Source organism: Choloepus didactylus, chromosome 2 (genome assembly GCF_015220235.1).
Source record: "Choloepus didactylus isolate mChoDid1 chromosome 2, mChoDid1.pri, whole genome shotgun sequence".
Taxonomy (NCBI): domain Eukaryota; kingdom Metazoa; phylum Chordata; class Mammalia; order Pilosa; family Megalonychidae; genus Choloepus; species Choloepus didactylus.
In genome coordinates this window covers 174,642,802-174,670,801 of record NC_051308.1, presented here as the reverse complement: position 1 = coordinate 174,670,801, position 28,000 = coordinate 174,642,802, and the positions used below count along the sequence as shown (strand labels likewise).

Here is a 28,000-nt window from a genome sequence, read left to right as displayed (position 1 = left end):
GTATGTAAAGCTGCATGGTACATAGTAAGTGCTCAATGATAGTGCAGTATTTCACAGTTCACATTTACACTGTTTTCATTTATCCTTACAACCTGGTTACAGGCAGTACAGGTATGATACTCTTTTTACAGAAAAGGAAACTGGCCCATATTCACACATGAATGACTTGTATACAGCCTATGAGAGAACCCCTTTGTTAACCTGTTAATCAGCTTTTTTTCCTTTTGATGACTTGCTTGATGGATCTTGGAGTATTTAAAGGTTGCTGAGATTCAGAAGAAATTACTGAAATAAACTTTGTAGATCCAAAATCTTGGTTATGCTTTGAAAACCTCTTTAATGTGTTAAATAAGTCCAGGAAAATTCTGACTTAGCCCTTTGTTTTGTGACGTACTTTCTAAGGGCATTTCTATAGGTGGTTTAGTATACTCCTAGCCCATATTTTGGAATCAAAGTATGACACACAATGTCTCTTTCCAAGCATGCAGCTTGTTCCTGGTGTAAGATTGAGTGATTCTGTATTGGTCCAAACTTTGAAAGTAACTGCAAAAATTACTCATTCAGGTATGGCATTAATAATTAAATGCTTTCAGAAAGTTACCAGGGTCAGTGAAATCTACAAGACTGAGCTTAATACCTTATCAGTTGAGAGCACTTAAGGGAATTTGAAGAACTGAATAGGAAGCATTTAATTCTCCAGTCCCAGTTGGAAAGTCATGACTAATCCAGAAAGTGATGATCTGCTACCTGGCCTTCAGATATGCTTATCTCCACCCTAACTCCCGACCACAGAGTTAGATATTTGCAGTGAATATTGTGGAAACATGGGGTGCCTTTCTGTTTCAGTAACCACATGATTCCAGTTTTTTTTGTCTGATGGGTACAGCTGCAGGTCATGGCAAGGAGGTGATGGCAGGGAGTGATGAGGATATCCTGGAACCCTATAAAATATATCTACTCAGTCTGTCAAAAACAAGGAAACAAATAAAGCAGCAAAACTTTTTTTTTTTTTTATTATGAATCTTTGGGAGCTCCTGAGTCAGAAACAGAGTGTAGAGGGCTCTTCTCTTATGTTATGTGTTGTACGAGGCAGGAGGATAAAATTATGGGACTTCTAGTCAATGTTGAAATCCTTCACAAATATTATAGGGAGCTGCCTTGCCAGGAATTACTCCTTATATTTTGAATCACTTTTATAGAGCTGCGATCTGAACTTTGAGCATTTGTGGGATTTGTTCAAAGCTTCCTGTTTTACTCTAAACAAAACCTTATATCACTCATTTCTTAGGTAAAGGAATACAAGTTGGAATTAGGTTTACTCTGTTGGTTCCTGTGATACCCTTTTTCCTAAATCCCCAGATCAATGAGTAAACATGATTCTTAACATAATAAAAATACCAGTAATGAATGCTAATAATAAAAACTGCCATTTATCTCGTATTTATCATGTGCCACGCACAATGCAGAATACATATTATACATTATCTCATTTTCTGCTTGCAAGAATTTTATAAAGTAGGTGGTGTTAGTCCCATTTTTCAGATGTTGGATATTGAAAATTAAGTAACTTACCTTTTGGAAGTTATTGGAAATTAAGTAACTTGGCACTTGGTTTGGGTAAGTGGCAGATGCACAATTGTAATCCAGTTTGGCTGAGTTCAGAGCCTCTCCACACCACACCACTGCAGCTACAACACCATCTTATCTCTGTCCAACGGCAAGATATATCATGACTAAATGATAGAAAATCATTATGGTGGTATGAACCCCAGTGTAAGACTCTAATATTAAACTTAAATCTAGATGAATTTTAACTTCTTTTCTTTAGGGTTTTGTATATAGCCGTTCTGGAAATCCCACCAGGAATTGCTTGGAAAAAGCAGTGGCAGCACTGGATGGGGCTAAGTACAGTAAGTAATTTACATTTCAGAGTTTTAAAGTCTAGAATCCATTCTTAAATGTATAAAAAAAACCACAGAGGCATAGAATATAGAGTTGGGAGGAAATAGAGATTAGCTAGTTCAAAAAGTTATTTTACTAAAATGGTGAACTATTTGCTAAAGTTTCACAGCTGTTATAATATGCATACATGTAACTATCAGGTAAACATAAATATTAATAGAGGCAAAATGGCAACGTTTACCAGTTAGTACTCATGTAAATAGACTTTTCATCTGAAGCTGTCAGTATAAATAGATAAAAATTAACTAAGTTTTATAGCACTCCCTTTGAGAATATGAACTTTCTTATATTCTAGTTCATTCTCCCTGATAATTTGTGCCTGAGAGTAGTAGCAAGGAACATTTGCAATAGCCAGGTGCCCTCAAAAATGTGCTCTCAGAGATTAGAGATTACCTCCTTTAATATTAATTTTTTTAAAGAAGTGAGTAGATTGCTGTTAAATCACCTTTGTCTTTTATATATATATGTAATACTGAATAAGGACAGGGCAGAGAATAGAAAAGGAGAATCTTGTGTATCCATCATCATTAAATAAATTTATCAGCTGTACATCTGGTCTGATTTTGACTTTTGTTAAAATATTTACTGAATTGCATATCCACATAGTTAATGAACATATCATATCTTGGCCCACTCCACAAATTCAAAATTTATTTTGAGTTTGAAATTTTTAAACTGTAATTTAATTGATGTTAGGGCTTTTATCTTAGATTTTTATAAATAATTATTAACTCACATTTCAGAAATGTAACGAAGGCAGAATTGATGTAATACAAAAGTGCCCAACCACATTATATGTTTTATTTTAACAGTATTTCATTTTTGAAATAGACAGGGAGCTTTTGTAATGGTATTAAGTAGACGGTGACTGAGCAGTGATACCTGCCCTTATCATCGGAGGGAGATAAAGTAATACAAGGAAATACTGTAGCTATTTTTTAACCTATAGTTCTGATATTATGGCTTACTCTAACTTGTTTTCTATTTTAGGTTTGGCTTTTTCTTCCGGTTTAGCAGCTACCATGACTATTACCCATCTTTTAAAAGCAGGAGACCAAGTTATTTGTATGGATGATGTATATGGGGGTAGGTAACCCCTCTAATTCATTTTGTGTCAGCTGGTATTTTTAAGATAATAAAATGAGCCCTGAATTGTAGTAACAGTGTTATTGGTATTATTGATTGCTTATCTTTTAAATGTGTCGGCTCAAACTTGGCAAAGCAGGAATATAAACACTTGGGGTCTACGCTCTAGAACTACTTATAAGAAAAATTGCTTAATTTTATTTAAGCCACTAGAATGAGAGTGGAGGACTTGATAAACTTTAAGACATATTTTGTTCTAGAGATAATAGTATTTAAAGAGAGTGTGTTGTAGAGTTTTTATCTGTAATGAAGATCAACTGTAACCCAGCTCACTGCCGGAGAGCTTAATCCCACCCCCTTCTACTTTTTTTCTTTTGGTTTCAGGGAAAATCATTGAAAGCTATGGGTCCCTTCCCCAATGAAAATGTACTTAAGACTGTACACATGATGTTTAGCATTTAATTTCAGAGGTCTCAGAGATTAACCCCTTGAAACCCACTCATGGATCTCAATTTAAGAACTTCCATTCTAAAGAGTTTAAATGTCAGTTATCTAAAGTGGTGAGTGAAGAGGTAAATAATAGAGGTTTGTCCTTAAGCAACACTGATTTTTGCATTCAGAACCAAGAATTTTGTGAATGTTCATATACATTCCAAATGCTTCCAAGTAATTAAAATGTAACTTCTAGAATATTATCATTTTATAATGTGACTTATCCATCTCCTATCTGAACAAAAGATTAAATCTATCAGTTCTTGGAGGAAGGGGCCTACTCTTAATAATCATTTTATCCCACTCAAATTTTCAGGTACTTTGTGTTTTGTCTTAGGTCCTTATGATAGTTTGTTGAACCAAAATTATGGGTGTCTCTAACCTTTAGTTATTTATAATAATACATTATAAAAATCTCATGACAAACATAGGTACAAAATCCTGGAAATTGTAGTTGATTTTTAGTAATTCTTTACGTTCTTTTCGAACTCATATTACCTAAGGTCAGTCTATATAATATCAAAATTCCAGTATATCTTTGATCATATTTTCCTTTGTTTTTTTAGTTGACTATCAGTGATGGCAATGTCCCTTTAAATATGTGTATGTAAAAATCAAATCCACAAGAGTGTTTATAAAACAAGTTATTCTAAGTTGAATGATTTATCTTTTTTAACTATAAAAATCTAGTAGTTTGATTTACATTGTCTGATCTTATCTATCAAAGCTTTCAGACTGAAAATTTGTTTTGGACATTTCATAGATACTGGTTTATTTATTTTAGATTTGGGTACTAGGAAGAAATTGTTAACAAAGATAAATGTTTCAGGGAACATGCCACTTAATGTTTGAATAGCAAAGATTGTGTGTTTTGAGGAACATTTTCAGCTCCATGTCAGTTGGTGTGGATAGCAAGTATGTTTTATTTGACTCTTGAACTTTTGGTTTAAAGTTCAAGCTTTGTATTCTTTACTATGTAAGATAGCCCAACTACTTAACAAAACTAGAATTGCCTTTGGTTGTATTTTTATTGGTGATTGAGAGTTCTTCATATTTTAAAAAATGTTTATAACTATAAGGAAAGAAAATTTCTTTATAATATTTTTCTGCATTTTATCTGATTCTCTTTTGCCTCAGGTACCAACAGGTACTTCAGGCAGGTAGCAAGCAAATTTGGATTGAAGATTTCTTTTGTTGACTGTTCCAAAATCAAATTGCTAGAGGCAGCAATTACACCAGAAACTAAGGTACTCAGTTAATTTTCAGGTTTGTCTGTTTTCCCTGTGATGTTTTATTTTCATTATTCCTGTTTACTAAATAATTTAAATCTGGATAACAAATTTTATAAGAAGCTCTTAGAAATCATCAATGTTAAAATAAATATGACTTCTCCTAGGTATTAGAGCATAATGGTTAAGAACGTTAATCCTGGAGTGGGATTCAAATCTTAATGCTGTTTTAGAATCCTGTTGTACTACCCTGGGTAAATAAGTTAACTAAAGACTCAATTTCTTCATTCACAAAATGGGGGGTGATTGTGCCTGCTTTATAGAGAGGTGGATGTGAGAATTAAATGAGGTAATGCATATAAAATGCTTAGTAGAGAACCTGATATGTGGTAATTGTTAAAAGAAATTTGTTAGCAAGTATTATTAACCAGAAGGCATTACAGAGGTGGGATTACAGAAGAGAAAGCTTGCCAAGCTCTAAGTGGCTTTTAAAGGCTTCTCAGGGATATTTCAGCAATATAAGAGTTAGATGTAGAGAATGGGACACAATCTCCAGCCTCTGTCCTGGGAAGTTTGTATGCCACCAGAAGGTGTTTTGTGCTTCAGTGAATGGCTTACGTGATATTCTTTCTTGGGACCTCATTTAAATTCTGGATGGGTAAAAGAAAGGTCCAGTGTCTTTTATTAGTCAGCCTTTCCCAACCTTTTGTTAATGATTAAAAGGTTTGACTTATACTCAAGATTATGTTGCAGTGGGTGCTAAAAATGAAAAATCTTTTTGTGCAGGAAGGCTTTGAATGATTAAGGTTTGTTTTCAAAGGAACTTGTTTATCTTGCTGGGGAGTAAAGGCACTTATTAAAATAACTGATCTGAGTCTTCCTAAGGGAGGAAAGCTAATTATGAGTATGTGAGTCTTGTCAATAGAACTTTATGTAGTTGTTCTTTACTTTCTCGAATTAGTGCCTTTCCCCCCAGGCCCTGGGATATCTGGCACATTATTTGAAGTAGAACTTTTAAAAGTCCATGAAAAGCCTTCTTTGTTTTTACTTATTCATTTATAATCTGTGGGAATAATAAATTTTCACCCAAGAATAACTTTTATAAATTATTTAAGTAATTCAAGATTCTGGTAGAATAAACATTATTTTAACCACTTTTCCTATCCACGGTAAAACTCTAGAATAGAAACAGAACATTAAACTGGATGTCTTGCCCACTTACATAGATAATAGAAAAAGAATCATTAGTCCTAGGTTTAGGGGATATGCAGATCATGTGACACTGTCTTTTTCTTAAGTGAGCTGTACCTAGTTTTCCTGTTGTGTGTCACTTCTGTCCTTCACTCCAAAACCTCTGCACTTCCTCAAGTCATAGTTACATATTTTATAGTTTCTAGTACTTTAACATTATTTAAATTAATATTAAGGATATTTTTGGCATAATAGGGATAGCTCTTTTAAATTTAGCACTTTTCTACTTATATGGCCATTATCACATTTGATCTTTACAACAACTCTAGAATATAAATATTATCAACCCATTTTACAAATGAAGGATTTTGGGAATAGAAAATGTAAACTGCTTAGCTATGGCCTCTCAGAAATTTGGGAGAGAGGCTAGCATTGAGTTTGAACCTTACAACTTAATAATCTGTGCTCTTTCATTATATAATGTAGCCTACTAGATTGTTATAGTATATGTTTGTGAAGTATATGTTTACAAACTATTGTTATTTGCTATATTCTTCCAGCTTGTTTGGCTTGAAACTCCCACAAACCCTGTTTTGAAGATGATTGACATTGAAGCCTGTGCACATATTGTCCATACACATGGAAACGCTATTTTAGTAGTGGATAACACTTTTATGTCAGCATATTTCCAGGTAAGGGAAAAAATTTTTTGTTTGTTTTTTTGTTTGTTTATTTTTGGCGTGATTAGTAGACTACACAGACACCTGAAATTAGGAAAGGAAGACTTGTTTACATTAAAATTATCATTATCATTCTCATGAAACCTAATCAGAATTATTGTGATTAGGCAAAAGATTAAATTTGGAACTTTCCTACCATTGGTTAATATCTATTCAACCAAATGTTATATCTAGTATAGGACTCTGTGTTTTTTTGTTTTTTGTTTCTAATTATATTTTGAAATAAGTTCAAAGTTATGGGAACAGTTGCAAAAACAATACAAACCCTGGAACTCCAGCATACTCTGACCCCCCTCCCCTGATACCCTGATCCACCAACTTTAACATGCTGTCACACTGCCATTTCTCTTTCCCTCCCTCCCTCCTTCCCTCCCTATCTATCAACCATCATCTACTGCTCTGTCTTCTGAACATATGAGAGCAAGCTGCACACATCCTTGAACAAACACTATAATTCACATATACAATTCCCATGAACAAGAACATTCTTTTATGCAATCCCATTAAGTGCAGCTAAGAAGTTCAAGAAATCCAACATTGATACAAAGCTTACATTCTATATTTCTGTTTTTTTTTTTTTTTTAGCTTATGTCTCAACTGTGTCCCTTTGAGCCTCCTGTCCTCCATCCTCAGATCCCATCCAGGATCATCCTTGGCATTCAATTGTCACCTATTTAGACTTTTTTTTTTTCAGTTGTGGAAACATATATATAGCCTAAATCTTCCCATTCCACCCCCTCCCTAGCATTCCATTAGTAGGATTAATCACATTTAGAATGTTGCAATGCTATCACCTTCCCACCATCCATTACTAGAAATTCCCCTTCACCTCAAACAGCAACCCTATACTCATTTCTTAACTTCTCATTGTCCCTTCCCCCACTTCTCATAACCTGTACTCTACTCTTCATCTCTACGTTCATATTCTTTGATAATTTCTTTGTGTTTACTGTGGGGCTTAAAATTAACCTCTTAAATCCATAACAATCTTGTTTTTCTTTGATAACAACTTAACTTCAATAGGACATGTAAACTATGTTCCTATACTCCTCCATTCCCCCACCTTTATATAGTTCTTGTCAAAAATTACGTATTTTACGTTGAGTCCAAAACCACTTATTTGTCCTTAGTGTTTGTGTATTTTATATCATGTAGGAAGTAAATAGTGGAGTTACAAATCAAAAATTATTGACTTCTATTTGTATTCCATTGTGGTCAGAGAATGTGCTTTGAATATATTCAATTGTTTTTTTTTTTTTTTTTTTTTTTAATTTATTGAGGCTTGTTTTATGTTCCAGCATATGGTCTATTCTGGAGAAAGATCCGTGATCACTAGAGAAAAATGTGTGTCCTGGTGATTTGGGATGTGAGGTTCTATATATGTCTGTTAAAATTCTCTATATCTCTCTCTCCTTTGTTTCTCTGTCAGTAGGTCTCCCTTTAGTATCTGAAGTAGGGCAGGTCTTTTATTGGCAAAATCTCTCAGCATTTGATTGTCTGTGAAGAATTTAAGCTCTCCCTCAAATCTGAAGGAGAGTTTTGCTGGATAAAGTATTCTTGGTTGGAAATTTTTCTGTTTCAGAATTTTAAATATGTCATGCCACTGCCTCCTGGCCTCCCTGGTGGCCGCTGAGTAGTCACTACTTAGTCTTATGTTGTTTCCTTTGTATGTGGTGAATTGCTTTTCTCTTGCTGCTTTCAGAACTTGTTCCTTCTCTTCAGTATTTGACAGTCTGATCAGAGTATGTCTCGGAGTGGGTTTATTTGTATTTATTCTGTTTGGAGTTTGCTGGGCATTTATGCTTTGTGTATTTATATTGTGTAGAAGGTTTGGGACTTTCCCCAACAATTTCTTTGAATACTGTTTCTAGACCTTTACCCTTCTCTTCCCCTTCTGGGACACTAATGAGTCTTAAATTTGGACATTTTATTTTATCTGTCATATCCCTGAGATCCATTTCAATTTTTCCAATTTTTTTCTCCATTCTTTCTTTTGTTCTTTCATTTTCTGTTCTGTGGTCCTCTAGAACAGAGTCATTGTTCAACTTCCTCTAATCTTGTATTATGAGTATCCAGAGTCTTTTTAATTTGGCCAACAGTTTCTTTTATTTCCATAAGATCTTCTATTTTTTTAATTTACTCTTGCAATTTCTTCTTTATGCTCTTCTAGGGTCTTCTTTATGTCCTTTATATCCTGTGCCATGTTCTTCTTCATGTCCTTTATATCCTGTGCCATGCTCTCATTCTTTGATTGTAGTCCTTTGATTAATTGTGCCAAGTACTGTATCTCTTCTGATATTTTGATTTGGGTGTTTGGGATTGGGTTCTCCATATCATCTGGTTTTAGCAAATGCTTTAAGATTTTCTGTTGTTTTTGCCCTCTTGGCATTTGCCTTGCTTGATAGGGTTCTTTCAAGTTGTAAAAAATACCAATCTAATTTTTCAGATCTACAACTTGGTGGCATACACTTTCTCTAACTAGCCAGCAGATGGCGTCTGCGAGTCACCTATTCCCCTCAAGGCAGTTCTCCTCAACTTTGTCTTTGTGGTGTGTGGGGAAATGATTCTTGTGGGGTTTAATTGGTGAACTCAGTTTCTGTGTGTTGTTGGTGCTGTCCACTCTGAATGTGGGGCATGTGTCTGAGTGGTTAGGGAGGCAGGGCAGCTTTAATAATCAAACCTCCCAGGTGTTCCCAGAGATTCAAGGCTGCTGCAAGAGTCTAAGCCTTCATTTCAGCTTTGCCTCAGATTTTCTCTGCCGCTGACCCACAAGTCCCAGGCATTGATATAGGGTCTCTGGGTTTTCCGAGTGGGCCGCCCTTCTCAGCTGTGATCTTCCAGGACATCTGCTGAGGGAAGGCTGTGCTATGTCAGAAGTGTGCGCCATCCCTCAAGGGAAGCCCCGGGCCGTCGGGCCATGCAGGGGCACTCCCAGCCTGATGCAAAGATGGCTGAATGGGTTGTCTCAACACCCCATTTTTCACACAGCTCCGCCTTCCCAGCTCCAGGACAATTAGCTGTGTATGCACCCAAGACCACCGTCCATGGCCGATATTGTGGCATGTGCGCGGTGCCGTGTGATACACTCCGTGTCACACTGGGTTTCCTGACACGGCTCTGGGCTGTGGGTACGGCCCTGGGCAAGAGTGTCTCCAGTCCACTGGGGAGCTGGCTGCAAGCAGCACAGTTTCTTTCGCTTTTTGGCTCTCCCCTCTACCCCCGGCCCTGAGGGAATCAGCAGAGGTCTATTCTCCACGCCAGACACCAAGAGGTTGGCACAGCTCACTCCTGCTGTGCTTCACAGTGTGGTTCTCACTGTCATAACTGCAGCTGCTCCTGGGTTTTTTTTTAAAAGAACCAGTCCATCTCCAAACGCCAACCCCCAGTTTCCCCGCACTGCAGCACGGCCACAGGACTTTCAGCCGGCTTAGTCGTTTCAGAATGCAGACTCCTGGTTTCACCTAATGCATGGTCCCTGTGGTTTTAGCAGACCTTGTCCAGCTGGTGCATTGCTGAAACTGGTGTTCTGGGTCACTTTCTGGTTTTTATCTAGTATTTTTCACGGAGGTGTTTTTTTGCCCTGTCTCACCTAGCCGCCATCTTAGGTTCTCTCTCTCTGTTTTTTAAATGTCTCAATTAAAGCTTTCAGATTTTCTTAGGATGTGGAAACTTTGAAGGCCTTCCTTTATTATTTTATCTTCCAGTCCCTTAAACATAATAGGGACTTGAATGTTTATGTATGGGTTAAAAGTCAGTCATGTTTTTCAGTTATATACATAGACATTTATACTTATATATGTATTTTTTACTTGGCTAACCTTCTAATGAAAGGAAAATAAAAGTTATACTCAGTGACATCTCAATATATTTCTCCGTCTCTCTTCCTTCTTTTTAGATTTTCTTCCCCCAGTACCCCAAGGCTACACGCAGCTCTCTGCAACTTTACTTAATTTGTAGTAGAAATTTGTACTTTATATGTTTTACATTGTAGCTCTAAGTATTTTTAGTGCTCCCTTTAAACTATCTCTTTTCCTTCCTACCCCTCTACATATACTATACCCTCTCCCTGCAACCTCCATTCCTTTCCTTTTCTCTCCTACTTTTTTCCAGGTTCTTCCTCCTTCCTGTTTTTCTCCTTTTGTAGGTTGTCTTGGGATTTCTTTATAATTGACCTTTTCCCACATGTTCTCTGATCTTTTCCTTTGAGTTACGAAACTGTTTCTTTTCCTTGGTCTGAGTGACCCTTTCCCTGCTCTTTTTTTTCCTGCCTTTCCCTTGTGTTCATTCTTTTTTTTTTTTTTTTTTAATTATTTATACACTTCCCATGAATAAGAACATTCTTTTATGCAATCCCATTAAGCGCAGCTAAGAAGTACAAGAGATTCAACAATGATACAAAGCTTACATTCTATATTTCCTTTTCCTTATGTCTCAACTGTGTCCCTTTCAGCCTCCCGTCCTCCATCCTCCAATCCCATCCAGGCTCATCCTTGGCATTCAATAGTCATCTATTTAGACTGTCTTTTTTTTTTTTTTCTATTGTGGAAACATATATACAGCCTAAATCTTCCCATTCCACCCCCTCCCTAGCCTTCCATTAGTGGGATTAATCACATTTAGAATGTTGTAATGCTCTTTCCCACCATCCATTCCTAGAAATTTCCCTTCACCTCAAACAGCAACCGTACACTCATTTCTTAACTCCCCATTGCCCCTTCCCCCATTTCTCTTAACCCATACTCTACTTTTCATCTCTATGGTTATATTCTCTGATAATTTCTTTGTGTTTACTGTGGGGCTTAAAATTAACCTCTTAAATCCATAACAATCTTGTTTTTCTTTGATACCACCTTCATTTCAATAGGCACATAAACTATGTTCCTGTACTCCTTCATTCCCCCACCTTTATATAGTTGTCTAAAATTACATATTTTGCGTTGAGTTCAAAGCCACTGATTTGTCATTAGAGTTTGTGTATTTTATATCATGTAGGAAGTAAATAGTGGAGTTACAGTTCAAAAATTCTTGACTTCTATTTGTATTCCATTGTGGTTGGAGAATGTGCTTTGAGTATATTCAATATATATATTTTTTTTAATTTATTGAGGCTTGTTTTATGTCCCAGTTTATGGTCCCTTCTGGAGAAAGATCCGTGATCACTAGAGAAAAATGAGTGTCCTGGTGATTTGGGATGTAAGGTACTATATATGTCTGTTAAAATTTGTGATCATTCTTATTACACTTCTGTAGTTCACTTTATTTCTCCAGACTTCCTGAAACCCCAGCTTATCTCCTTCAGCTTTTCAATTAGCAGATGTTTACAAGCTCAATTGTTTATATTTTTCCCCTTCTATTCTGGGTCCCCAAAGTTGGCTCAGGCTGCTACTTCCATGAAACTAGAAGACATCCTGGGTAGTTTGGATAAACCTGTTTTTCACCTTCCTCTGTATTACTCCAAAGGCTCTACCATGTTTCATTTTCCTTTTTCCTGAAGCACAGTTCCTGGCTACACATAGCTTCGTGAGCCTTTGACTCACAATGTATCTTTGGCTGCTTCTTGTATCAAGGCAATCTACTTCTACCTGAAAATCATCGTTTATGTGTCCCAGGATTTTCACTTATGGATTCTTTATCCCAATTCCTTAACCCATATGATACTCACCAGTTATTACAACACAGGATCTCTTTCACTGAGTGACTGTGAGTCCTGTATTATTTCTAAAGTGAACACGTCAGGTTTTTACTGAGGGCCTGCCCAGGTTACTCATCAGGCCTTTCCCCCATTCTCCTGTTATAGACATGACAGTATGTCCAGTTTTTCTACCTTTCTGAAGCCTACATCACATTCCTTATGCCGGGAATTGGAATCTACTTCATTTCAATTGAGATTCATTCCAACTGAGTTAATCAGAACCATACCATCCCTTTGCAGTCGATTGTTTACCATGTGTTGGTTCCACAAAGCAGATCTTTTGAAAAAGTCCTCTCATTGCCTTACCATCATGAGAACTGAATGTATTCTCTTTCTTCCCTGACTTTTGTCTTCTGGGCCTTCTGTAAGTCTCACAAAAGGCAAAATGGACATACTACTGTAAAGTTTCAGAGTAGAGCCGCTGGAGGCAGGCATTCTGGGTCTGAATCCTGACTCTACCTTTTAATCTGTGATCAATTCTGTTTTTCTTAGTCCCCTTTCCTCATCTATCACTGAGTAATAAAAATACTGATTTCATTGAGTTAGGTAAAATATTTTATACAGTGCTTTACTGGGTCACATAAAGTATTTAGCATGGTACTTGAGATATAGTGAGATCAACAGATGCTAGCTATTTTATTTTTCTTTTGGCTATAAAGTGGACAGAATGTTAAACTGGAATAGATTTTATATACTATAAAGCTTGACCCCATCAATTTAAAGAAGAGCAAACGTATATGTAGAGAGGGCTTTGGGCAATATCCTACTTAAAACATCCCATATTTTGAATACCCTAAATGAAAAGACCTCATAGCCTCCTACACTAATACCTTCAAAGACTAAAGAACTCTTCTAGTGAGGTTAAAATACATACACACTCAGACATACACACACATACACCCAATTTTATTTTAAACAAAATGTAAATGGAAAGATGTCAATATTATGTTATTTAGTGAATAATTTGATTATAACCTTAACTATCATTGTAAACAAAGTTTAAGACTAAACTAAAGGATTGATATGTAGGAAAATTGAGTGGGGGGGAACAACCCTGATGAATTTCTTGTAAAGGACCTTCCACTTGGCAAAACTTACATAACAAAAGAGTAAATTAAGAGCCTAATTCATGGCAAACCAAGTGTGAATAATCACAACTTATCCTTCTAGGTTTGAATGATAATAAATCTACTAAGCAGATTGGTTTTCTACTTAGCTGACATAAGAACTGCTAAATGTTTATGTCAACTATTTTAGGTATTTAATGAGTCATAAAATGCCAACATCTCTGCTGTAGGTAATAAATTTAGGGACCGGTTATCAACTGCTCTAAAGAAATAGGTTCAGGAGACTTGCTGAACTACGTTTATCTGCTCTTTCCATGAAACTTGTTCCTTCTGACGAAATGTTGGGCCCAGTGCTCCATATTTTTATTTGGTGGAAGAGAGATAAGGAGAAGATAATATCTGAGACACTGGAAAATTTTAAGATGTACCTGTTTTTGAAAAGTTGGTATTAGTTGCAATGGGAATAGAATTTGCAGTAGCACATAGGTGAGCAACAAAGCATATTTGTTTAAATAAAAATATTTTGTCTCTTTCAGCGGCCTTTGTCACTAGGAGCTGATATTTGCATGTATTCAGCAACAAAATATATGAATGGTAAGATTTGCACAGTCTACACTTTGAATGTTCTTTTCCATGAACAGATGAATATAGCATAGGGTTTGACATTTTGATCCCTTCTACTATTATTCAGGTTTTCTCTGTGACTCATATGGAATGCAAAATATAGGATTTAATTTATAGTAGAGAAACTGTTCTCATGATTTATGAGGAGAGGATTAAATTTTATATACAAGGTTATGTTTTTATAGTGATAACATCTTAAAAAGAAACATTTCTTTCTTATCTTTTTTTTATTAGAGAAGTTGTCAGTTTACCAAAAAAAAAAAAAAAAAAAATAGCCTAAAATTTAGAGTTCCTGTCATGGTCCAAGAGGGCTTTCCAGCCGAAGGACCAAAGAAAGCATCAGACACGTTCTGAGATATGAGCTTTTATTTTGGGGGCTTACCTCCAGGGTAGGAAGTTGGTCATGTTGCCCTGAATTCAGGAGCTGCTCTGAATGGTGGTGGGTTCAGAGCTCAACGTGAAGACACTCTGCAAAAGCAGGGGGTGCAGGGAGTGGTTTATAAGGATTAGGACAAAGACATTCAAATGGGTATGAGAGGAGCGGGAGTCTTGTGACACAGGGAGGGATCATTGTAGTCAACAGAGAAGAGGGGAGGATTATAGAATATCTGGTAGATAATAGTACCTCAGGGAGTTTCAGAGAGGAGGTAGTTTTAGGAGGGAGGCAAGCTATAGATTACATTTAGCACTGGAGGCCTGATTTTACAAGGAGAGTAGGTCAAACCTTAACTGACCTAGGTCAAGCGAGCTGCTGTGTGCAGTCTTCAAGGCACTTGGGGAAGGTCCTGGGCCCGGGGCTCCCACAGTTCATATATACCATCCTATTATCAACATATGCAGCAGTGTGGTACATTTGTTACAATCCATGAAAGGACATTTTTATAATTGTACTATTAGTTGTAGTACATCATTTACACTAGGGTTCAGTTCTATGTTGTACCATTCTATGTTGTTTTTTTAAATGTTTATTCTAGTAACAAATATACTACTTGAAGTTTCTTCTTCCAGTTGCTTTCAAATATATAATTCAGTGCTGTTAATTAAGTTCCCAATGTGCAGCTATTATGGCGTTGGATTCCTGGGTTCTTGGCCACGTTGTGAGAAGGAATTCAAGGGCAGCACAGACTGAGTAAGCACGTAGAAAGTTTATTAAGTATGCATTTGAGAGGACATGGCACCCTTGCAAGAAAAGAGATGAGAGGCAAGAGGCCCTGGCGCTGTGGGGCAATCTGCTTTTTTTGTTCCTTTTGTAATTTTTATTAATTATTTTACTACCCTCCCCCTTCTCCTCCTTCGCTGATGCTGATGCTTGATGGTAGACGACTCACAGGTGGGGTTGGTTGGCCCCACCCATTTCCCTCCTTTGTGATGCTTGATCATAGCCCCAAGTGCTCTTGACTGTTGTTCTTCTCAGAGGTTCCTTCTTCTTACCACCTGGAATTTGCCCATTGCTCATCAGCCAGCCACTGGCCTAATTCTAACCCTGCCTCAACTTCCCCCTCAGAGAGTTCTAGCTCCCCTTAATCTTAAGGGAGTTTAGGCCAATGCTCCATCTTCTGTAGCTTCCTCAAGCTGTCAGTGGGTCACAGGCCCTACTTGTGTGAGCATAGAAGTCTCTGGCTATGGTATTGACGGTGGCTGGTCGAGCGTGGGGAACAGACACATAGCTTCTGTGAGGAGGAGTCTGTTGTGAAAGGATTCTAATCCGGATGAAATAAACTGGATGAGAAATTTTAGTATACGTGTTCTGAATAGAAGCAGGAGGAAGCTGGAGCTCAGAGTATTTTTTAGAGTTTTCAGGAACACTGTTGGTTGGGGCTTGGCATACTGCAGCAGTTTGCAATATCTGGCTGAAATTTGCATAAGAGTAACTTCTAGAATGACTTCTTGACTCTATTTGAAATTTCTTAGCCACTGAAATTTTATTTCCCTTTTTGGTTAATTTCACGTTGCTAGGGCTAGGCTTATTCGGGGAGACTTACACCCCTAAAAGTCATGTTCCATGTAGGGGGGTAGGTAGTGAGTTTATTTGCACAGTTTGGCTTAGAGAGAGACTACATCTGAGAAACAAAAGAGGTTCTCTGGGGGTGACTTATTATTAGTAGGCTTAGTTTTACTATCATAGAAATAAGTTTCATAAGGGCAAGCCCTAAGATTGAGGGTTTGACTTATTAAATTGGGAACCCCTATTGCTTAAGAACATTTTTTCTAGTCTCTAAGGGACTTTGTAAATACTTTTTTATTTTTGGCCAAAAATACTCTGGAATACATGGGGATATTACATTAACCTGTACAGAATATTAAGTTTTATTCTTTATTCTAGGTTCTATGTCAAATAAAGCTGAAAAGCAGAACAACAATCTACATTATTTTAACAGAGAGAAAATATATTCATTCAGGTCTTGTTTTACATATTAAAACTAGCTATTTTATTTTAGGACAAACATACTCCCTTAGACAAGCTTATCAAATTTTGGTCAGCATTGATTACAATAAACAAAATTTACTTTCACAAACTCTATAACTTTCCATGTCTATTCGGGGCTTGTAGTCAACAACGACTACAAATAAAACTCACTTTCTCAAACCCTCCACAACTTTCTACATCCATCTAGGGCTTGTAGTCAGCAATGACTACAAACAAAATTCACTTTCTTAAACCTTCTACAACTTTCTATATCCATTCAGGTCTGGCAGTCAGCAGTGACCACAACAAACAAAATTTACTTTCATACTAGGAATATATTAGTCCAAAAAATTAACATATTGCAAGACTGTGCTCTGAGGCCATTGGAGTTTGGTAAGGTTTGCTGCTAGGGCATTCCCAAAGATATGGAGACTGTTTTAAAACCCTTGGGGCAGCCTTGTCCAAGTGAGCTGGGCAGGGATCTTATTGTTATGTCCCTGCCATTCAAAAGTAAATAACTATTGAGAGTCAGGGTGAAGAGGGATCCAAAAAAAAAAAAAAAAAAAAAATGTGTTTTTAAGATCTAGGACTGAGAACCTGAATGCAGACAGGGGCTATTAGGTGGGTTTGCCCTGGGATGCTTTCATTCTACATAGATGGGCCTATTTGTTCAAGGGTCTCTTTTGAGATGCCAAAAGGCCTCAATCTAGTATGGCCCTCGGGGCAAACAAGGGGCTAAACACCAGCCGGGTTACTAGTCCTAAGGTGGCCTCCAGGGAATGATGAAGATCCCTCCTTAGAAGGGGGGGAGGGGGAGTAGGACATTCAGGGACAATGGGAAATTGATGGGACACTAGAATGTTTCCAAGCTTGTAAAGGAGATGGGTAGTGAAGGCCTTAGTTTTGGCTTTACCATCAACTCCCTTAACCAGGCAGGTCCGACTAGAGGTAGGTTCATAGTGGCAGCACAGAGTAAGTGGCTCCAGTGTCAATTAAGAAATCAATCATCTTACCTACCACATCGAGTGTCACCTGAGGCTCCACTAGGTTGATGATCAAATGTGAAGTCAGCAGAGCCATAGGCAGCCTCCGGCACCCTCGATCCTTTTTACTTGCTGCAAGGAGGGTTCCAGGGGCTGTCCTGCCCCACTTGAGGAGATGGTGCAAGGCCCTGGTGGGTCCAGAGGTAGAGGTTGTTTTGAGGTTTCTGGCACTTTCTCTGCCAGTGGCCCTATGACCCACTGTTGGAGCAAAGCCCTTCAGGCTTGGAGCCGTGAGTCAGGTGACCTCGAGGGGACAGGGTGCCTTTAACAGTGACTGCAGTAAGTTGAGCCTGTTCTCTGTTTTTCTGCTTATCTCTTTTTCCCTCCTCCTCCTCCTCCTCCTTGTCCTTGTCCTGATTGTTAAAGACAGAAAAGGCAGTTTCTAACAGGTTGTTAATGGGAGCTTGTGGGCCCATGGAGAGCTTTTGTAGCTTTCTACTAATATCAAGGGCAGACTGGCTGATGAAATGGGTACCCAGCAAAATCTGACCTTCTCAGGAATCTGGGCTTACGTTAGTACACTTCTTTCGGGCTTCCACTAACCTCCCCTGGAACAGGGCCGGGATTTCCTCTTTCTCCTGAGTGATCTCCCTTACCTTATTGTAATTGATTGGCTTGGTGGTGCATTTTCTTATGCCTTCTGCCAAACTGATGACCATATGGTCCCTATTCTTGAGGTCGGCCTGCCCTCTCTGATAGTTCTTAAGAGGATCATCAAGAAGATTTTCTCTTCTAATGGCAATTGAGACATGGACCCCCTAGAATGGCAAAGACAATATCTTGTTTGGTACAAGAATCCTTAGCCCAGTCTCCTGTGTTACAAAAGATGGAATGTCTCAGAAGGCATCTAAAGCCAGACAGAGGAGACAGGAGACTTTCATGGAGGCAGGAGAGAGGATCTCTGCTGAAGACACAAAGAGAGGAGCAGATTCAGCAGGAAGGGTCTGGGTCCCCAGAAGGGAAAAGAGGAGAGAGTGTGAGGTAGTGTCAAAGAACTAAAGAGAGAGAGAGAGAGAGATGGAAATGTGGAGACTTGATCCAGCTCCTGCATGACACGGGAGGACACTCCAGTCATGTCTCAAGGGTAGCATCACCGGCTTCTCTGAGTCTCCTTGGATGTTCATGATACAGAGACAGCTCCTGCCACCTCTGAGGAGGCAGTCAGAAAACTCAGTAGACTGAGATTATGTCCCGGGGGAGCCAGGCCAGAGTCCCCAGATTCCTAAACACAGAAGCAAAGAGAGAAGAAAAGCGAATACACACAGCTAAACCACCCATCCAGCCCAGTCCAGACAATCAGAGAGAACTGTCTCCTGGGCTGGCTCACCCAAAACTACCATCACTGCCAGAAAACATTTAATTTTTATATGACTTTTATTTTATCTTTTTATGTATAGCTTTTGCTAGTGTCAAACAGAATTAAGTTTATTTAACCTTATTTTATCGGCCTTTTCCCCTGAAAGTTCTTCAAGTGGAAGTCACATTTTTGAAATTATAAAGTGATGTATAAACATAAATTGCTTTTAACTCAAAGGTTTTTGTTTTTTTTTTTTTTCAGGCCACAGTGATGTTTTAATGGGGTTAGTGTCTGTTAATTCTGAGGACCTCCATAACAGGCTTCGCTTTTTACAAAACTGTAAGGATTAAAAAGTCTGTATTACCCCTTATGCTCACAGAATGACTACATTTGAACTTTCATTTCTACTAAATGTTGTGAAGTCATAGCATCCTAATAATTTCCAAGGAAATGAGAAATACAGGGTATTATTCATACTTTTAGAGATTTTTAGAGAAGTAGGAAAAAAAATTGGGTTATAAAAATATTACAGTTACAGCACACTTTTACAGAGGACTTTATGACATGACACAAAGTGTTTTGTTATTTTCAAATCCATGTTAATTTTGTTCAGAGTATGATAAAACCCAAGAAAATTATATATTTTTTTTAACATTTGAAATGATGGCTTTCGTGTACTATGTTTTTTATATCTGATTTTAAGTAGTACTTAAAGTGAATGCTTAACATTTTTCAATAGATGTCTAAGCACTATTCCCTGTTAATATTGTTTAGTTTATCTCAAGTATAGATAAGGTTTATTTGAGGTAGTAATTTGGTTTAACTATTGCAATTTGACAGATAAGATATAAACATAATTAGGAATGGACTGCTCTTCTAGGAAGTAGATTTTAAAGTAACAAGAAGGAACACTGATGAGGGAAACCAAAACTTACTGTTTAATAGATGTCTTTTCCTTTATAAAAAAGTAGGAATGAGGTATGTGTTCCTCAAGGCATAGGAAATCATAGACTGCTTCAGACAAAGGCTAAATAGGAAATTGGGTAGAATATTTTATAATTATGGGAGCTGAGCTGCTGTTTTTCTCTTTATGTTGTAATACTTTTTCAAAGAAATGCAGGGAAACATTTATAGTATGTCTTTTCAATGATGACATTGATTCATATGCTATTCTATGATAGTCATATGATATGCTATGATTTACTAAAATCATAGAATATTCACTCTGAAATGACTATTTATGGTCATATTTGAAAGTTCATATTATTTTGTTTGTATTTAACTTTCAGTAAATCCATTCCACCTCCAAGTTTTAAGCACATTTCTCTGAGTATATTTTATGCTTCTTTCTCATGCTTCTGATGTGATAGGTTAACTTTTCTCCTCTAAAACTCGAACATTGGGTGTTATAGCTAATTTCTTAAAGTCATAATAAAAAAAAGAGGTGAGAGATTTTCTGGGTCCCTCTCCCCAGTGAAACTAACCCAGGAAATGTTTATTTTGCAGCTATTGGAGCAGTTCCCTCTCCTCTTGACTGTTACCTCTGCAATCGAGGTTTGAAAACTCTACAAATCCGAATGGATAAGCATTTTGAAAATGGAATGGCAATTGCTCAGTTTCTAGAATCTCATCCCTTGGTAGAAAAGGTTATTTATCCTGGTATGTTAATCTGATTTCTAAATAGATTTGCCTTGCACCAGGATTTGAAGGATTATTCTAAGCATCCTGTTTATGTAATATCAATTTAAGTTAGATGCTTTCATATAAGTTTATATCGTTCATTTATTATTGAACACTGATGTGTATCAGGCACCATGGTGGGTCTCGTGATGAAGAATAGACAGAGTCTCTGGCCTAATGTTGCCATAGTATCTAGTGGATACTCAGATGTTAGGAAATTTCTTATGCATTAGATGTTCCTATGATGGTCTCTAGCTTGAAAATTTGTGTACACCTATTCCAGGATTGCAACATGTACTTTCTAGTTGATTTGCTTAAATCTTGTCAGTCTGCTCTTCTGCACTAGCTGTACTTTTTATCTGATAGAGGTTTGTACCAAGTTGAAAAGTGATACTTACCGATTAAAATTCCCCGAAGATTTCTTATTTCCTTTTGAATTCCTTTACCTCCCCCAGCATCTAGAAATGCTCATGTGCAAAGAATTAGCAAACTTACATGTTAAATTTTGAGTTTATTATGCCAGTCTTTTAAACTGTGATGATCTAAGTCCTAAGTAGATAGCTATTTAGATCCTTTTGAGGTATCCAGCCATGTAGTTGTGGTTGTACAGGAGAATTAAGGCTGTTCCCTGTGCTCAAGGAAAATAAATAAGCCAAGGCCAAAATACATATGAGATTAAATGCAATATATGTGTTTTAGGTAAAGAGTTGTTGACTGGTATATATTTTGGATGGAGGCTGAGAAAAGAGTTTGAGCTGGGCCCCAAAGACAGGGTAGCATTTATTAGAAGGGCACGAAAGAGGTATTTCTGATTTATTCAACAAATATTTACTAACTGCCAGGCATTTTACTAGGAACTGAGGTCCAATTATTAGCAAAACAAACATGGATTTGCTCCCTAGGAGCTAGTCTGGTAGATAAGATAGATATTAAGCAAGAAATTATATAAGGATATACTTAGCAAGGGGTGGGGGGGTGGGGAGGGAGGCAGTACAGGGAATGGCCAGCGGGGAGAGTATTTCAGGTTAAAGGCGCATGTACAGAAGTCCTGAGATGAAAGAGTGCTATTGGTGTAAAGAAAGCCCATGTGGCTAGACCAGACCATGGGGAGGGATTGAAAAGACTGGTCAAAATGAAAACAGAGAGGTAGGCAGGGCCAGAAAAAATAGATGTGAATATGGCTTAACTCTCATTATTAGGCTTATTTGCAGTGAACAGTGACTTTTTTCTGAAATTATGTTTGACTCTAAAATAGCACTTTTATTATACCTTATGATTATAGGGCTGCCCTCTCATCCGCAGCATGAGTTGGCAAAGCGTCAGTGCACAGGTTGCCCAGGGATGATCACCTTTTATATTAAGGGCATTCTTCAGCATGCTAAGACTTTCCTCAAGAACCTAGAGGTAAATTTACAAAATTGGTTTTTAAATTGTGGTGGTAAGATTTTCTTACAGAAGTTCATTATCTCTCACTTCCCCCCTTCCCAGATTCTTTTTTTTTTTTTTTTTTTTTTATTTGTGCATGCAGGGCACACCTATAAACCTCTTTCTTTATCATGAAATGCATTCAATTGGAGAATGACAAGGAGCAACAGTGGCACAGTAGCAGATATCTGAATATATTCATTTGTTGAACTCTCCACATGCTGTAATCAGTTTGAGAGAGACAACATGTAAAGTGTTAGTTTCCACATTTATTTAAAAGTGAATCCTTGTTTCAAATGAAACTTGTGAAACCTCAAAGTGTTGTGCAGTCAGTGCACTGTGCAAATGTAGTCTAGGAATGGATTTCCAAACCCTGTGCCTCCCAGTCTGCATTTGCCTGGGGTGGGGGGAAGGAAGGACTTTTTCTCATTTGCACAAAGGCAGGAGGCTCTCAGGGCCCTGGGTGACCACATACACTGGGTATGAGCCCTTCGCAGTAGTCTGAGGTTTCAATACTGTGCAGGTCTAGTGAATAGGCCAGTTGCGAGGTCAGTTGAAGCCCTCTGAGTGTCTCAAATTTGTCCACTTCTAAAATCAGAAATATGGTACTATATCTCCAGTTTAATGCAGTTGTGAGAATAATTTTTAAAACATTTGTAAATTTCTATGACACTGTAACACTATAACACTAAATATAAAATGTTTTCATTACTACTCTCCTAGGGAGTTAAATGGATGTATTATTTAATAAGTAATTAACTTATTAACAAAATAAGTATGTGTAACTTTGTGGACAGAAATTTTTATTTAAAGGATTACGTGGAGCTAGGCTTCAAATTTAATATCCTGGGCTTTTAGAGCTCATGTCGAGTATTATTAAAAATAGGGCCAAAGTACGAAGGTATAGGAAATTTGCTGTGATCAACTTTTAATGTTTTAAAAGTTTAGACATAATATGTCTAATTGGTGAAATGTTTTTTATAGATTTTAATCTCATTGTTTCTCTGAGTTTCTTGCCTAATTTACAGTTTATTCATAATCACAACTATTCCCCATTTCCTACTCCAGGGCCATTTTAATTAAAACATTTGTTTTTAGATTTAGGAGTGTTTATTTTACTGGAAGATCTAAATTGTTTTTCTTACCTTAGGTATTTACTCTGGCTGAGAGCTTGGGAGGATATGAAAGTCTTGCTGAGCTTCCGTAAGTATATTTCTGTTTTACTCAGTATTTTTTTTAAATGTAATTTTATTGAAATATATTCACATACCCTACAGTCATCCAAAGTGTACAACAGTTGTTCACAGTTTCATCATATAGTTCTCAGTATTTTAACTTTGATGTCAGTTTTAATGATTCTTTGGAAAAGGAATGTGATAAAATCAAGGCTAATTCAAGATACGTAATAATACGAACACCATGGCACTAATCAGAATGGACTCTAGCCAAATCAGAATGGAGACCCTGATAAAATCTAATGGTGGGCTACTTATCAGTGAGCTATGTCCTTCCAAGTTTTACTCCCATTCCTGTTCTATCTGAAGGAGATTCCAGCAGTAATTGTATTCTAAGATTCTCTGTCCTCTGTTCCAAGGCCTCATGTTCTACCTCACTTCTACCATGGAAGGGAGGTTGAAGGCTTTGTGCTAGAAAAGCTGATTTCAAGGCTCCTTGGGAAATAGAGAATGAGTCTCTGATAAAATACCTCCATGCCTTTGAGTGTCAGAAGAGGGCCCTACTGGACACTGTCAAATCTACTTATTTTCTGTTTTCTGTGGTAGAAACCTTTAATGGCTCCATGTTGTCTACCAGATAATTCCAAAATCCAATTTGACAGTCTAGGCCCCTCACTATCTGATCTAATCAATTCATCTAATCTTATCAAAGCATGAGAGGATATTAGAACAGGAAGAGGCCTAAGATTGTGCAGTCCGACACCTTATTTTATAGATGAGGACACAGATCCAGAAAGGTCGGCTGATTTACTGAAATGTTACACAGGAATATATTAGCAATTTTACCCTTGAGGCTTTGCATCAAAAACAGTTAAGGGAAGTTAAAAAAAAAAAAAAAAATCCTGGATCTAGATTGAATACCTGGTTCTACCAATTGTTTAACCTTTAAACCTTGAGTTTTTTAATCCATAAAATGGAATGAATAATAAAAATAAAGGTTACTATTTATTGACTTACCTATCCTACCAGGAACTCCTGAGCTATATTTTGCCTTTATTGTGTGTTGCCCTGATCCTATATTATAATTATTGCAGTGGTAAATCAACACCATTACCTAATAATTTTCAACTGTACTAAATGCTCAGAATGTTTCTGTGCTTAATTTTCAGAAACATTTGTGAAATAACTATATTTTGAAAGCATTGTGCTGAGGAATATTAGGGGTTACCAAAATTTAGGCACATTTTCAGTCTTCTTACAGTGGTTTACAGTTCATGGTGAGTTAGGCTATTTCACAAAGTTAAAAAAAAACATGCCCAAAAAATGATTCAAAATCATTTAAATAACATATATGGTTTTTTGTCAGTCTTTCCAGAAGATGCCTGCTAGGAAATCTGGATGCACAAGAGGGCACACTCAGCATATGAAATTGGTTTATTTTTCATAGCAATAAAATACATATTACTTTAGGGTTCACTTCTTTAAAAATACACCTCTTCTGATTTATTTAGGGATTTGGCTTGAAGTTGCTTGGCCCTCAGACAGTCTAGCTAGGGCTATAAACCCCAATGCCAGTGGATGAATGAATTTAGGTCAGAGCTTGTCTATGTCTCCCAACTCTGCTGTAACCAGTGTAGCATTGCAATAAGCAAGGGAGGAAGTGGAGCCAGTGTACTGAGTTAGTTTCCCAGCTAAACAACACGTATTAATTCTGTAACCTTAGAAAAGTTGCATATCCTCTCTTAATCTCACTTTCCTCATTGGTAAAATGCAGATAATACATTTATCTAGTTCTTAGGGTTGTTGTGAGAATATGAGGGGAAAAACCAATGATCTAATGCCTTAGATCTTAAGTACCCAATAAACGTTAACTTTGATTATGAATTATTATTTTTTGTTAGGCATCTACTACATTCCAGGTACTCTTTGTATAGGTTCCTTCAAAAAATGCCTGTGGCAAGCTTTTGAGATAGGTGTTATTACTCAATTTTTATCCAGTTTTTAAAAAATGAATTAATGCACAAAAGTCGGCTTCATGATAAGCATACTAGTGAAATATATCTATTTCAGATAAGGAAGTAGACTCAGTGAGGACAGGTAACTTACAAGGTCACACAGCTAGTGTGTGGAGGGGTTGTGATTCATACTTGGAAGCCCAAGTTCTTTCTATGAAGGGATTAAGAGCCTGATCAGGGAAGAATATTTTAAGGAGGTGGTTGTGTAAAATCATGGATAGAAGAAGGTATCCATTTACTTTGGCCAAAACTGAGGTTTTCTTTGCATTGGTCTGAAGTGAGATGGGAGAAAGCACTTTAGGCACAGTTTTCGCTGGTGGTATGGAGGGAAAGGGTGAATGTTGGTGGCAGTGTCTGTATTAGAACTCACTAAGGCTCTCAGCTTCTCCTCCATGATGCCTTAGCCCATGGAGATTTCTCCCTCCTCTGAACTCTAGCAGCCCTTATTGTCCATACGTGTTTGACATTTGCTGTAGACTAGTTTGTTTCTTCAGTCATCATCTTTAGCACCTGTGTCATCATCTAGGATAAAAGAACATCTCATTCTTTCCCAAATTCTTACCATAGTGCTTGACACGTTACCTCCACACATGTTGATGATGGTAGGTTGCTAGATAGTTTGGAAAATCCTTCAGTGTCCTCTATGCCATAAGTCATACACTGAGATTCCTGATGCTTGGTAGCCACAACTAACAATCCTGGGTGCTCTTTCCCTGATCTGCCTCAGAAGGCCCAGTTCTAGATTGATCTTTTGATCCATAGGGAATCAGTTTTGTTAGGTTCCTGGCCTAAGAAGCCTCACGTAAGTCAGAATTTCAAGTAACAAGGTTAGTCATGGAGCATACGACTTCTGGTCATTCAGGCAGGTCTTAAAATCCACACACTGGAGGTGGTGCATTTCTCACCTGCATGGGGGTGCTTGACTTGCACCTTTAGTTTCTGGATTGTGTATACCTTACCCATGGATAAAAGAACCTGGTTTTCACTTAGAATCATGATTAGAAGGAATAATTTTCATCATACTTCACTTTCTGCCTGTGAAAATTTACAGGGGAACAAAAAATTTGGTTTTTGGAATAGGAAAATAGTTGAAGCTGATTACAATTTATGAGTGATAAGTATGCCTCCGCTAACACAGTATAGTAATCCAAAGTATGTTCACCCTTTCTTCCAGGGCAATCATGACCCATGCATCAGTGCCTAAGGAAGACAGAGATGTCCTTGGAATTAGTGACACACTGATTCGACTCTCTGTGGGCTTAGAGGATAAAAAAGACCTAATAGAAGACCTAGATCAAGCTTTGAAGGCAGCGGTAAGTTTTTTTATTTTAGTGAGTTTTTTTTTTTTTTGTTTGTTTGTTTTCTTATCTTGGAAGTAGGGTAACTATATTCATAATGAGTGGCCTCACTGTGAACCCCAAAGTTTTTTTAATTCCTGCAATAGACAGGGTGTATCAATGAACACAGAACTCAGGCAGTTGAAGTCAGATCTGCCAGGGTGGTAGTATTCAGAGAAGGCTTCTGGGAGGCGGTGAGGTCTTTGTCTGCAGGTTTAATAACATATTTTCCTTGTGCTTGGTTAATACAGCACTCTCCAAGTCCAAGTGACGAGTAGCATTCCAGGACTGCTATCAGAAGTTGTTTCCTGCAAAATCAAACCTTCCAAATAACTGAATGGACTATTAATGAGCCTTTGCAGAATTTTCAAGTGAAAATTTTAAGTGACCTCATTACGTTTCACAGATGTAATAATCTTCCAGGGATCATTACCATTAAAAACAGTTTTTTGTTTCTCTTATTGTAATCTACAGGTAGATTCAGTTATCTTTTTATTTTGCTACACATTTGCCTCTGAAGGACATGAGATTTGTGCTGCTTTTTGGGATTGTGTTCTCTTTTCCACGGCTTAAGTTTTATTTTGATCATGTTTACAGTATGGTGTGAATTCATTCCTGATGTTTTCTGAAGAATTTAAATTATTAAATGAATGTTCTTAAGTCAAGTGTGATTTTTGCATATTGCTGAAAACAGCATTGGAAGCAGTGGTTTACATGTTATTACTGTGAGCCAAAAATCAAATACGTGAGAAAAGCTTACTGTAAAATTCTTCTGATTTAAAGTTATACTTCTTATGTTTTTAAAAATAAATCTAATAATCAAATTATCTCATTGTGGTATTCCTATATTTTGAGACATTAATCTGTATTCCTGAGCCCTTTTAAATCACAGTTACTGGCCTTACAGGTTTCATTCTATGCTAATTTTTATAATTTCAGTTGGATAGCTATAACACCCAAATCTTTTTAAAATTTTAAGATTAGTTATAAATCCTATTCATTTCAGGTTAAAGACCATATCTTATAGAAAGAAATATTATTTTTATATTTTTATCTGAAATAGTAAGTTTGTTGAAGCAAAAAAAAAGGATGGTTTAAATATAGAATCTTTTATATTTAAGTGGATAGTCAGGAAGTTATTGTCAATACACCATAAGTCAAATGATTAGATTTTTAAAATTGAAATTAATTTTGTACACCAAAGCCACTGGGTACTATTTTAAGTAACCACACAGCATTGTGTTTGTTATGTTATTCAGAAAGATGACATTTAAGAGAAGACTTTATTGTGGAGATGATTAAATATAACAAGCTTATTTCTTTTCCTTGTGATTCAATTTGCTCATGTATTTGTACCTCAGAGCTTATTCATAGCTGACTTCCAGCTGCTATCAATTATTCTGATAAAAGAAATGGGACTTGTGTCAGCCTACTTAGTCTTCTATTCATTGTCCTTGTAATACATTTTCCTTTCATTTTTTTTTAATCATTTTATTGAGATATATTCACATACCACACAGTCATAAAAAACAAATCAC

The 28,000-nt window shown here is 37.0% G+C and overlaps 1 protein-coding gene across 1 annotated transcript in view; it reads left to right on the top strand.

Annotated features, from left to right (window-relative positions):
• Positions 1-27,289, top strand: part of CTH (cystathionine gamma-lyase) — a 28,299-nt gene extending 1,010 nt beyond the window's left edge. Inside the window, exons 2-12 of the mRNA XM_037826922.1 lie at positions 1,829-1,910; positions 2,953-3,048; positions 4,678-4,787; positions 6,521-6,652; positions 13,996-14,053; positions 19,092-19,169; positions 20,337-20,489; positions 21,793-21,914; positions 23,086-23,138; positions 26,300-26,438; positions 26,714-27,289. Of these exons, the coding sequence (XP_037682850.1) occupies positions 1,829-1,910; positions 2,953-3,048; positions 4,678-4,787; positions 6,521-6,652; positions 13,996-14,053; positions 19,092-19,169; positions 20,337-20,489; positions 21,793-21,914; positions 23,086-23,138; positions 26,300-26,438; positions 26,714-26,740 (1,050 nt within the window). The 3' untranslated portion in view covers positions 26,741-27,289. The remainder of the gene's footprint in view (positions 1-1,828; positions 1,911-2,952; positions 3,049-4,677; positions 4,788-6,520; positions 6,653-13,995; positions 14,054-19,091; positions 19,170-20,336; positions 20,490-21,792; positions 21,915-23,085; positions 23,139-26,299; positions 26,439-26,713) is intronic.
• Positions 27,290-28,000: the final 711 nt, after the last annotated feature.